Raw genomic sequence first — 13311 nt, forward strand, 5'->3', positions numbered from 1 at the left:
TGAGACTGCTGTACGCCTTTCATTCACTGACACAGTGGGCATTTACAACTACGCCAAGACTTTGATCATCAAACCGCCTCAATTTGGAGCAGCTACACACTAACCTAATAAGTTTGATGTTTCAGAGGGACGCTAGATTGGCCTCAAATACATTTCATTCAGTTACCTCATGGCACTGACTGCAACTGCAGTATTATTTTTGGGTTATCAGCCATTTTGGGCCACATTCAAATTAAATAAATTTTTTTTATCACTCTGATTCAATGAATAACAATCATCAAGCCCGAATAGGATATGAGTCAGAACAAGAACACTACTAGGAGAGGGAGTGAGTTTGCACAGGGCGCACTCCATTGTCACTTAAACACGCTTTTACAGAAGGCGGGGTCCATGTCAGTCACGGCCAGTGCATTTACTTGACACACTTTTTGATGTGAACAAACCAACATAGAGGCGAAGGCATCTCCTTTACTGACAATTCTCAACCTGGGCTTGGGATGTCTAGGCCTGGTTCAAAACAGAATGTTTGACACAGACCGACAGTCATTTAAGACAATACATACATAAATAAATAAATAAAAATATGTAGAGAGTTAGCCATTCTGGTGTAGGGCCCCTAAAGATTGCATTTCTGTTGCCTCATTAGATGGAGCCAATTAAGAAGATCTCTGTCTCATTATAAAGGCTGGCCCCCGGGAGACAGCTGGGCCTGTCTATCTAACTGTTTGTAGCTCCCTAGGTGTGTGTATATGTGTCTGTGTTGGTGTGTGTGTGAGCTGGAGGTGGTGGCCCGGGTGGCATCCTGGCTCTGCGTCTTTGTAAATATGTCCATTTTATAATCAGAGGAGCATTAAAAAGGACGTTGGGAGCAGAGGACACGTTTCCCGAGCAACCATTAATTTCTACGTTTAATATGGGCCACGGCAAGCACCATATGCTTCAGTATACTGGGAATAAAAGGAACATAATGTGGTCGGCATCTCTGGGCTTTCCAGGATAATATAGGCTTAAGCTATTCATTCTCCTAACATGATTTACTTTTTTGAATGAAAACATGTAAAGCAGGATTTGTCTTAGCAGAAGAAGGCGAATGACTGCTACTCCCTGTAGGAATTAGATTAGGACAACCAGAGTCTGTCCTAGGTGAGTGATGATGAAAGTACGTATCAATAATTAATGAGACCAATACTAAAGGTCAAGCCTCCAGCCGTATGGGCCTTCAGCTTTACTGCAGAGGTGCTCACAACAACAGCATCGGCTACTGCAGCAGTTTTGGACGTTTCCAGCTGGCTTTGAAAGCAACCAATATGAGGAAGCCATTGATTCAACAGTTCTGATTTTAGCTGTTGTATGCTTTTTTGTTGTTGTTTTTTACAGAAGAAACTGCAGAGAATCTTGTACTTTATCAGCACAGTGGGTGGAGTGAGACCAGGTAGGGCAGATGGGCAGATTTTCAATGTCTCAGTCTCTTGATTCTTATTGCAGGCAACAAACAGCTACTACTTAATCCGACATGGTCAAACAGTTGTGCCGCACATTTTTTCTGTTTTATAGAGAAGATAAACTGGGGTTCAAGTTCAAAATTAGAACTCTGTTACATGATATAACACAGGCTGTGTATTAGCAGAGAAGTGGTGTAGGGAGCAAGTAGATCGCCCTACATAAGACCTGAGTTGCACTGTAGTACCCAATGAATACACTGAATGCCTATGTCCTACATGCCCATTTTCGGTAACTAAATCCATGTGTACACTTGAATACATTTTACAGTGAAAAAATATTACTGTAAAGAATATGTAAAACTGCATTTCACTAATTTCTTGTTATGTCTTAATATACAGTAGGGGAGAACGGGGGAATGTGAGCCATCGGGTAATGTGAGACACCCCCTGCAGGGCTGTACGCTTATTTTTTTAGGTGGTAGCACTGGTGCTAGCAATCAAAAAAATTCAGTAGCACAAAAATAAATTTGGTAGCACACAAAGTATGATCGAAAACTTGCATAACCTTAACCCTTACATTTCACTCTAATTACCTTTGAGCCTGTCATCTTGGTCTCATTTGAGATTCTCAATTAATATTATATCCTAGTGTGTGCAGTAATAATTATAGAAGAATGAATAGGGGTGCACTGATTGCAATTTAGACAAGAGTCTAACCTGCCAATTGCAATTTTTTGCTGATTCAGAATTATTTCTCCCCATAAAAATATAAAAATAATATCTATATCTGTATATTTTTTGTATATACATATAAATATTAGATTATTAATAATATATATTTTTTTTAAATGTCTTTCTGTTAATTAAAACCAAACTTTAAAACATTAAACATAGCCTATTAAATAAATAAGTATACATATTGGTACAATTTAGGATCAATTAAATAGGTTGTTGTGAATATGTTGGGAGTAGTTTTTCAGTGACTTATTGTGTAACTTACACAAAGTTTGAAATAAGTTATTTCAAACTTTGTTTAAATAGACTACTGTGGCGTGCTCTCTGCAGCTGTAGGAGTTGCCTTTCAAGCTAGAGCACTACAGTGCTGTAAAGCGCTAACTTCCTGTTCTTACCGGCTTCAAAATAAAAGTCAACTCACGTTTGGCTAGCAACAGGCTTTTAATGTGAAGGCGCACAGGAAATGTTCTGTTTGCACACGCGCTAACTTAACTGCGGTAATGTAAAGAGAGCAGAGAGCCGTGTCCTTCTGGTTATTACCGTTGGTGAAGTTTATTAGACGCTAGAATCGCCGCAGGAGCACAGATCCCGAGCACACATCTTTCACTAGCCAAAGTGGAGGGTGGACTCAATAACTTACTTGCATAAGACTCATTTACCCGCAGTGTTAATGTAGAGCCGTCTAAGCAGTGTTGTGCAGCGCCCCTCTGTGTTTCAAAGACAGCCTCTCCTCATGAGCACTAGTGCGAGTGGACTTGTATTCATCATCGCACGTGATTAATTTCAGTAGCAAATGCGATCAAAACTGTAGCACTGTACAGCCCTGCCCTGTATCTAGGCAATGGAACACATTTTTGGTCATGTGAGATATATGTTTTCAATCCTCATGGTGATGTTGTAAGCATGTTTTTTTCTACAAAAATTTATTTTTTGCATGTAAAAGTAAATTTTCTTTTGTTGTGCCAAATCGATTCAGGTAGAAAAACTTCTATCATACATGTTGATGAACTACCAACATATGAAACCATGTGATGATGATAACCGAAGATTAGCCTGATTTTCTGAGAGGTAGTTTTTTCTCAAATTGTGGCAGTTGGGTAAAGTGAGACAAATGCCCTGGGGTAAAGTGAGACAGTGTCTGTGCACTCTTTCAATGAATCCATTATATTTGAGGTAGCAAGGAGACTAGTTTGAATAAGACACAAAACAATGTGGGCTGGAGGTGGGGGTTGATGGTTGAAGGGGTATCAGCAAGGGCATGGTTTGGCACGTATGTATGTGGGGGACAGGAGAGTGACCTTTAACACCAATAGACTCTAAGTAATATGTCTTTATTCAATGAATGATCCCAATAAAACAAATGCAGAAAAATATTAATCGAAGACTCAAAAGATGGAAAATGACAGCTGGGTCTAGTCCTGTGTTCTGAGTCCCAGGCTGTTCTAGCTGGTTCTGATTGTTCTTTGCTCTGACCCCCAGACACTTGCTGGCTCTAAGGGTGCACTGTTCCGTGCTGCAGGAAGATTCAGCATGATTCCCCCCCTCCCCACTCCTCCCGCTGGCCCGTGGTCACACTGCTCGTGGTCTGGGCACGATTGCACCTTGCCTACGTCACCGTGCGCGTTTAGGATTTGGAGCGTAGTCTACTTGTAGGCTATACGAATGTTTGTGAATATTTTCATCCGGCCAAATTTGCATCATATATTCCACTTCCACATTAGAGCAACGAGAATCCTTAAGCTATTGTTTTTTTTAAATGTATCCTTTACGTAATAGGTCGCGGTGGACATTCTCATATTTGTGCAGCACGCTGTTTATTATTAATATAAACGGCCCGTCATCAGACCATACGTACCGGATGGTTTTATACACATTGATCGCTCCATCAAGTAATCCAAGTCAGAACTTTTTGTATGGGCAGAGATCGTTTTTTAAGTGTCTTTATAAAGTTTCTTGTTAAACCTTAGTGTAGGCTACTGTTTCCTTATCACCGGGCCGCGGAGTCCCGGTGTTGTTTTGGGTTCGTCTCCACCGCCATGCGTAAAGGCAGTATTATGACAGCTGACGGGAGGAAAAATAAATAAATCATCTGACGAACGTGAGTAAACACGAAAACCTTTTTGCTTTGCTCTCTGCGCTCACCTATTTAGCTCTCTCCCTCTTTTATTAGCCCACACCTAGGCCTACACACACATTTTATGTAGCTAAAAGTCTAAGTGGTGGGCAATTCTGGTGCCGACTAGTAAGGCAGCGGACGTAAATGGACTATGCATCCTTAATAAATTCACGTCAGGAACGCCGCCTGTACGCTTGCTTGTACGCGTGTCATCTCATTAGCATCTGTACTTTGGCCACGGCACACCTCTCCCAAGTGTGCCGTGGCCAAGGGGCTGTTCCGTGCTGGAATACGGATGGCATGGTCACACTAGCCAAACGTTCTAGACTTTAGTATGCAAATGAGCTCGGGCACGGGGCCGCGGCCGTAGTGTGAGTGGCCCTTAAGGGTCCTGTGTTCTGACCCCCAGACTGTGTTTAATCGAACTGGTTCTATCTGTCATTTGAATGTTAATTATTGAATATGAATTATATGGTGTATTTGATCAGAGTTACTTTCAAGTGTTTAGAAAATGTTTTTCTTAATTGACCAAACCCCATGATTCTGTTACTCGTCCGAGTTTTCAAGCTAGCTGTCAGGATTTTAACTGTTACAACATTTGTTGTTATGGTAGTTTCAGAGTGGAAAAAGTGAGTGGATCAGTTTACCCCCTTGATTTCTCTGGTCTGTCTCAGTTTAACTGAGACACAAGACAACTTTTTTTTTAAACAATCATATTTTCACTGCCCTTTGTCATGAAAAAATTCTGCTAATGCCCTTTTCTAGAAAACATCCTGAATTAATGGGAAATGTGTACATTTGACTGATAAATAATTTTAGCTCCCTTAGAGGGAAGCAAATGTAAAAAGTGTCTCACATTACCCCGTTCTCCCCTACTAGTGTCCAAAGTTGACCCTGTCCAGCTCTGCAGCAAGACCCAGAGTGAGATGTGGGGATCACAGCACACCCTACCCCGGCTCCCCCCTCCCTCCTACACAAACACACACACATTGACATACAGATGTGGGTCACTGCGTTGGCCCAATTAAAAAGCCAACATGGACCCTACTTTATCAACTTCTCTGATCAACAGCAGGGGAGAGTGCTGCAATACTGCTAGTCCTTAGATACCTCAATACTCTTGATATTATCCATGTGTTATCTCTTAACGTGAAAGGCCTAATGGGAAAGAATAAATATGGGAATGGAAAAGTGAAAATTTGAAAAGAAAAAAATTAAAAAGAAAATACATTCCTAATGGAGGTTAATGTAGGTGTAAATGCTTTCCTTGACATAAAAATACGTTTTTGTGGTTTTTCTTATCGGCATATAGTACATTTTTCCTGTGAACCCATAGGCAAACTGTCAAACTGGACCTGGGTCATGAGACTCTAACAGGGGGCTGATCTGGCTTCCTCCTACCCTCCCTCCCTCTTATCTCTTCAGATCAACTAGAATGGGGCTGTGGAGCGTATGGGGTGGAGGGGGGCTCAAATCACATGGATCAAACAAAATGTGGCATGGTTTGCACTGGGGAAGACGGGCGAGTTGTTGCGGCGCATGTGTCCGCTTTGGAGGGGGCCTGTTTAAGGAACTGTAAGCGGGGCCGGGGTATCATCAAAGCATGCCCGATAAGCTGAAGTCCGTGGCTCATTGTGTTTGTGTGAATGAACCCGGGGGAACACCAACTCCCCACTGCGCCCCGCATTGCACCCCCCACCCCCCACCACCACCTCCACATGTTTGCTCTGCCCAGGGTGTGGCCCAGTTCAAGAGGATTACACAGAGGAATGCGGCCGAGCCCATCTTTTAAAACAAGAGTAGAAAGGGGGGGTGGGGATATGAGGCCACGGGCATAAAGTTCACTGAGGCCTTCTAAAAATAAAATAAAATAGCAAATAAAAATAAGCCCGGAGGGAGGAAGTTACAGTTTGGCCAGAGGGAAAAATAGCTGTCTTTGGTATCCGTTAGCATTTCAGTTTCACTGTCTGGACAGGTATACAGCAACAGATTAACTCAAGATCGCAGGCACTTTCCTACTTAATCTTGATAATAATTTTTTTGATAATTGGTTTACATTTTTTAGCTGTAATTTAATTGTGCATCAGGAGGATGGGTGGGGTGTTATGTTGGTGTATTTTCAATTGATTTTGTGATTTTGTTATAAATGCAAAAATCCAATAAACTGATGTAGTTCCCTGCTTGGCTAGACCTGTCACTGCCTTTTTTCCAAACTCTTTTAGCTGAATACACTTTTTTCCTGCATTTTTTATCCTCTTTACTATTTGAATTTGTACATTTTCCCGTGCGTCTTTGTTTACCGGTGTCAGCTATCCCACGCCCCACAAAGCAGAATCCGGATTAAGATGTTCTTACCGAGTGAGGTAAACCAGGGCACCTCACCCGCAGAGGGGGGGAGCGGGGTGAGTCTGTGACACAACTAAACATTCACAAGCACCTTAGAAGAACAGCTATTGTTTCTCTTGCTTCGACGCTTTCTTTCTAAAAACCCAACTTGACGAAACAAGACCATGCCGGGATGCAACACACTATCACCCCCACCTCTCAAGCTCAGTTGGGCGTGGAGGTCACCTGGTAAAATCTGACTGGAAAAAAGAAAACAGGCTATCGTATCTACTGTGTAAAGAAATATCTAAAAATACTCTGTGTGTGTGAATAGAGCACATTTTTCTGCAGAATTGAAAAATATCTACATTAGCTTCTTATTTTTCGCCTTTTTTCCTACTACATACAGTATGTTATGTCATATCTGTGCAATGACAAGAATCCTGAAATGAACAGTTTTTGCAGAGGGAGGACAGACAACCCATTAACACAGTCAGAGAAGCAACCACGAAAGGCTACTGTCGGACACACAACCAATGTGACATCCTCACGTGACCGGTGTGATTGCATTCACTCCAATAACGTTAGGCATTCTTGCTCATCATTTCCCACTGCCCACCTCCTCCCTTCAGCACTGCTGTGGCCATTGGTTTCCATGGCCACAGCGCAACAAGTATCAAAGAGCTTCAAGGAAATTGCTTCAACCGCCAAACATCATTTGTGACGATGCCTGTATTGATTATCTATCACCTTCTGCAGTGAATAATGGTAAAGTTACCAAGAGTGTTCAGCCTAAAATGAATGATATTTTAATTTCTCTTAATGGAATAGATTAAGACTTTCGGAGTACAGTCTGCTTGATCTTACTTGTGGTATAAAATGATTTTTACAGCGGCTTAAATGTTTATGTATCAGTTATTATTCTTCACAGACCTGAACTGTGTTTGTGGGGCTATAATACCAATATTCTCTGCGAGCATAAACATACGGCTTTACTGTGATAGTATTTTGATGAACAAATGGTGATTTTCAAATGGTACCACACTGTTTCAACATCCACAATTTGACTTCACACAAGTTATTCAAATGCCACATAGTGTTATGGTGGCCACCAAAATTGTCTGCATTTAAGTTTGCATGCAATCCTAATTCCTAATTAAAATGATAAAGCAGAGACAAACAGCAAATGTGTAGGAAAGTTCCATAACGTCATATTACTTGTTGAGGTCATATTTTAGATGGAAATGTATTTGTAAGCTATACTGACCAAACAGCTTTAGTTACATAAACATACAGCAGCTTCTCCTATTTTGAGAGACGACAAATGTAGAATAGAGAGAGTATCTCTAAAGCCCCACAGTGTAAAGCAGGAGGACAAAAAATAATTCTCTAAATATATTACAATGTAGAAATGCTGAGGGCAGTGCAGTAGAGGCTGGACACCCCACGCTTTATGATTGAGAAAGCAGGATCAAACCTATAGCAGAAATGACTTCTTATCATCCTTCCTCCCATGCAAAGCTCGCTAACAGAGAAATGCAAAAACAGGTATTTTGGCTTGCTGTTGTCTTCCCCCGGGTCATTCATCGGCTCCAGATGAATGGAACTTGAGCGAGTGGCCAATGTTTGAGTGCTTCCAAGCCCCCTGCTACATCCGTCCCTTCCCTTTGCACGTGTCAGCGGTCTGGTGACTTCACTGCATGACTAGGAATCTGAAAGGGCCTGGTTGTTCTCCAGGTCTAATCAATAAGGATGGATGAGCGCGCAAACACAGGAGCAATAACTGAATTATGCTCTCAGACATAATCTATACCCAGCAAAAATATATGAGGCACTTCTCTTTATTGCTTGCCACGAGCATTGACAGCAAACTATTGACTAATCCCAACTGCACAGTGTTTAAAAACTTTTTAAAAAGTGAAGATTCACAAGAGCTTGACAGTCACAGACGCCTATAATTTACATTATCCAAAAATATTTTTTTTAAATAATGTCCTGCCCAAACGCCCCAGTAAATCATGGGAAAAAGGTAATTATGTTTTATGATTGGCAAAGCACATTATCTAGATAACGATTATAAATTATGTTAGTCAAAATACATAATAAACTTGTTAGTATTATTTTGGCGATGGGCTACAAAATTGGGGATTCGGCTTGTTCAACAGGAATGAGCCATTGTCTTCGCAAGGGTGTTTTCGCCAATCAACCACCAGAACAGTCAAATTCATTGAGTTGGCATGCCTGCCTACTAGACAAGTAACACCTTCTACTCTACTCCTCTCTTAAGGCGTACCCTTCCCATGTTTAAGAAAAGGAGCCCTTCTGATCAGTGGCCAAGGCACGCCTGGCAGCACACAACCCTGGCATGATAACCCTATCAAGATGAGACGACCCAGGAAGATGATACGGGTGTAATGGGGTGGAAATCAGCCCTGCCGCAGAGCGCAACGCATTTCTTAATGCATAATAAAGCATTCATTCTCTTAGCCGTCACGAGGAAAGTCTTTGTGAGCGAGGGGGCGAGTTGGAGTTAAAAGTACAGAGAATCCTGTATTCTCCTTCTGTCTGGCTTGTATGGCGAGAGACAGGGAGGAGAGATAAGAGAGTGAGAGTGAAAATAGTGGCTGCAATTAGAGACAGATCAGTCTATACATTTTACAATGTAGCTGCATTAAGCTTTTAGCTAATGGGCTTAGCCTGAGCAGCCTACGATGACAACAGGACAATATCAAGATTAACAATGGCATAAGTAACATATAGTAATCACAGTGGTAGGGGCACATCCATGAAGCCCGTTGTACATGTAAAAAAGATTCCTGTTCTCAAAGGATGCTGCTGTTTGATTATAAGGGAAAAGCACTGTTAAAAGAACGACGTCCTCAAAAGCATCTATATCGTAATTACTCTCTTCAGTAGTAGCTGGCAGTCATCACACTTGCATCAAAGCAGACTGCTAAATTGGGTGCCTACTAGCCTAACAAGCCAATGTAGAAACTACTACTATGCACTAGTATGCTCTCCTGGGTTTTGAGAGTGTGTTTCCTGCCACTAGCCCAACACAACCCGCCAGGCTAGGCGTTCGAACACAGATCTAATGAAGGGTCAATAGAATCTATCAGGTCATCCCCACCAAGCTCTATCTCTGGGGAGAGATGACGTGCATTCTGTATGTGTAACAGATGATGCTGACAACAGCTGTGAAGTTGCCATGGTGATTGTCAGGAGGCTTGCACACACTAGCGTCCAGAAGGCTTTGTGTGAAACAAGGAAGATGATCCTTTTGCCCGCTATGGTGGAGTATTCCTTGCGGGGACAATGTAGTAGACCTTTATCCCCAATTTAGCCTGGAAGTCAAGAAAGGTGACGTCATGATGCAAGCATCCATATTGCCATTTAAGACAGGAGAACTAATATAGAGGCTTTTTAGCGCAATGATGAGTAAGCGAGACGCCTCATTTAAGTGCAAAGAACAGGAGTTACAGTAAAAATGTCACATCCAGTTCTCGTAGGATGTATAGCTGCCTTTCTGAGACATCTTGATGGCAAAGTATTTTCATTAACTCTGTACATTAAGGTACAGAATAGATGAGGCATGAATTGCTGGTGGACTGCCGCAAAGCCACTATTTGTAGAGTAAACGTCATTGGGAGTAGTCTAAATGAAAGCTGACACCAGCCCGAAGGTTGAGTGCTCCGGTCATTTAGTTTCCCTAGTCAGGGATGGCCGGTTGGAGTTTTTCCAAGAAAAGGCAAAATCATGTCATGTGCAGAGGCGCCGTGTCAGGCCCTCCTTTCGCATGGTGTAACAACAAAATCGATCCGTATTGGAGTCAGCTGTTTGCTCATTACACCGTGACAGCACGCAGAAAAAAATCTGGCAGCTGGGAAGAAAATGTCACTTAATGACTGAGTGCAAGCAATAACTCAGCTTAGTCTAAGAAAACGGCTGATAGCCCCATAAACGCAGCGTGTTTCTACAGTGTCAAATAAAAAATTGACCATTGAGCAACTTGTAATGAGGATTTACACACTATCCAAAGATGGTGACAGATTTCAAGTCACGAAAGATGTGTGGAAAGCTTGCCAAAATTAAACAACTTACCTCTGCTTTTCAGGAATAGGAAAATGCACCACATTGGATGTAAGACATGCTGTTGTTGCATGGAGTGAATCAAGTCTGTCTGTCTTGTCGCTGACCTTGTGCACAACCTTGAAAAATATGACGTGTGCTTTCCACACACTGCACTGCTGTATATGTAAAATGCAGCTACTGTTCAAACTTAAAGAGAAAAAAATCCTCTGTTCTGCTCTAGTTTCTTTGGCTATTTATCATTGTCACAGCTGTTTTTTTTTCTACACTGCTTGAAAATATTGGGTTGCTCTCTGATGCAGCATGTGGGGGTTGTGCAAAGCAACATTGTTGTAATTGGGGAGACTTCACATGTCTGGTGTTAAGCTAATTGAACACTATTTTACCACTATGAAAAAACTGTGCTTTAATAAGTTTATTTAACAATGCAAATATAAAATCCACATGACTTCTGACCTGATAACTAATAACTAAAATGGCTTTAAGGCTAATGTTTTCATATTAGCCAGATATAGTCAATAACTATCCTCTTCAAATTTAGATTTTTTGTCTGATGTTTACAAAAAATGCAATATCTACACCTCTCTTATATATGTGAGAACAACAACACAAGCTCTGGCTGTTTGTTGGTTTTATGTGACAGCTGATGTGCACCCAGGAATAGAAGCCCTGGAATGACTCAAGGCGATCAGATGGTACAAGTGTATTTGATAGACATGGCACGGTAACATTAGATGAACTTACCGTATAAAAAAAACAAACACGCGTGCACGCACACACACACAAACACGCACACACAACGCACGCACACCTGTGGTGACAGTGAACATGACAACAGACCTCTCTGGCCTTTAGCTTCATAGGTCAGACTGGTTTGCTAACGGCAGCACAGCATGGAGACCTGACACACATGCTAATTTGAGCAGACAACCTACACCCACCAACCATTAGCGACCACAAAGCTATAAAATGTTACGTCAGATGCTATATTTGTCCTGCAGAACTGTATCAAATTACTCATACTTGCTTTATAACCTTCGACAGTCGCAGGCAGCAGTGGCAACGTAAATTAATACAAAATCAAGATCCTTACCTTTAACGAGTCAAAGCAGGCGATCACCCTCCCATTCTCCACCTGGCAGCTTTTGGGTGGGTGGGCAAATTTGCATTCCTCATCGCTTCGTGAACAAGTGTTTCTCTGAAACTGCCGGCAAACTTCCAGGGTCAGCCATTTTGTGTCCCGTATGGAGGCAATGTTTAGAGCCATGTCGGCAGCGCTGGCTGTGGAGCTGGAGGTGGAGTGGAGGAGGCTATCCTCTGGAGACGTGTTTCAGATTGTTCCAGATATGGAAAAATTAACACACCACAACTAATAGAGAAGGAACATGCAGCTTTCAATGATCGGCCTCAGGTCAGTGGATAAGTTTGTCCTTGTGGACAGGAAGGTGGAGGTAATGGACTGGAGAAGTCCCAGTGACCGTGGCATGGGACTGCACTGCTTTTGTGGAGTCTGTCAGTCAAAGCGCTACTTGTTCATCAATCAGTAAGTCTCAGGTGCAGACCTCTGACAAGGCAGAGGGGACATGCTCGGAGCTAAGCTCTGCTGGTTTTACCAATGTCCCCAAAATGTCCTTTGTAAGAGTGATGATATCTGTGCAAGGGGGGATGTTAGGGAGCCAAAGTGTGGTGCTATTTTGAGGTGCGATGGCACAGTTTTGGACAACACAAAGCTTGTGGCTTTCAATTGTTTAGAAGTACTCTCTCTGGGTTTAGGCACCTTTGCCAGCAGTGCAGAAGATCCACCTCTTAACATGGGCGTTCTTCCAACTGAGCAAGGTCCTGCGGAGGGAACAATGTGGAACACCTCAGAAACGCCCGGGGATCGTCAAGTAGGGATGCTGTCTCACAAGGCACTTTCTGTCAGGGATCTGAAATGGGAAAAGAGAAAGCGGAGACACAAAGAAAGAGTCAGGTTATCTCCAGAGTGAGAAAAATAGCTTGCTAAATATGATGGGAGTCTATTTATCTAACAGGCTCCAACAGGCGTTACAGTGCTGGCGTTAAAATGCATGTCAATCTGAATTTATATGCATACTACCCTGCAGGGGTGCTACAGCTAACAGCTCTAAACGATACATCGCTGATTAACCGGAGAAAAAGACAGTTGTGAGGTTATTCAGAAACCACTTGGGTTTAGAGTCCCCCGATCTCTGCTGTGCGCCATTGTACGGGATGACTCTACAAGCCCAGGGCTCTCCAACATATCGGCCTACAAAGCGGTGAATGATAAAAGCCTCTGTGCTATGAGACAGTGGACCAGAGCATTGAGTCAGAGCAGAGTAAAAAAGCCCCAGGGTCCGACCGGGCCCAGTAGAGCAATGCATGGTGGGATGTTGAGCCAATAGAAAACCGCGCAGCGCAGCACTATTCCGGGCAGCCGTCCAGCAGCCAACAGAGGGGACGAGACAGATGCATATGCCAGTGCCAGACGAGATCATGACGCTGCCCCAGTGCATGTCCTGCAATATTCACTTGTCTCCCCACCATTTAAAATTAGATACCGGCTCATTGTCAGCGGGCCTGCCACTTTACATTCATGGGGGG

The 13311-nt window shown here is 42.6% G+C and overlaps 1 protein-coding gene across 18 annotated transcripts in view; it reads right to left on the minus strand.

Moving 5' to 3' along the window:
* Positions 1 to 13311, minus strand: part of mbnl2 (muscleblind-like splicing regulator 2) — a 49885-nt gene that overhangs the window by 27257 nt on the left and 9317 nt on the right. For all 18 annotated transcript variants that reach the window (XM_080053236.1, XM_080053243.1, XM_080053242.1 and 15 more), the window contains exon 2: positions 11801 to 12635. In XM_080053236.1, the coding sequence (XP_079909362.1) occupies positions 11801 to 11974 (174 nt within the window). In that variant the 5' untranslated portion in view covers positions 11975 to 12635. The remainder of the gene's footprint in view (positions 1 to 11800; positions 12636 to 13311) is intronic.

This window comes from Ammodytes marinus (assembly GCF_949987685.1).
Source record: "Ammodytes marinus genome assembly, chromosome: 24".
NCBI lineage: Eukaryota > Metazoa > Chordata > Actinopteri > Uranoscopiformes > Ammodytidae > Ammodytes > Ammodytes marinus.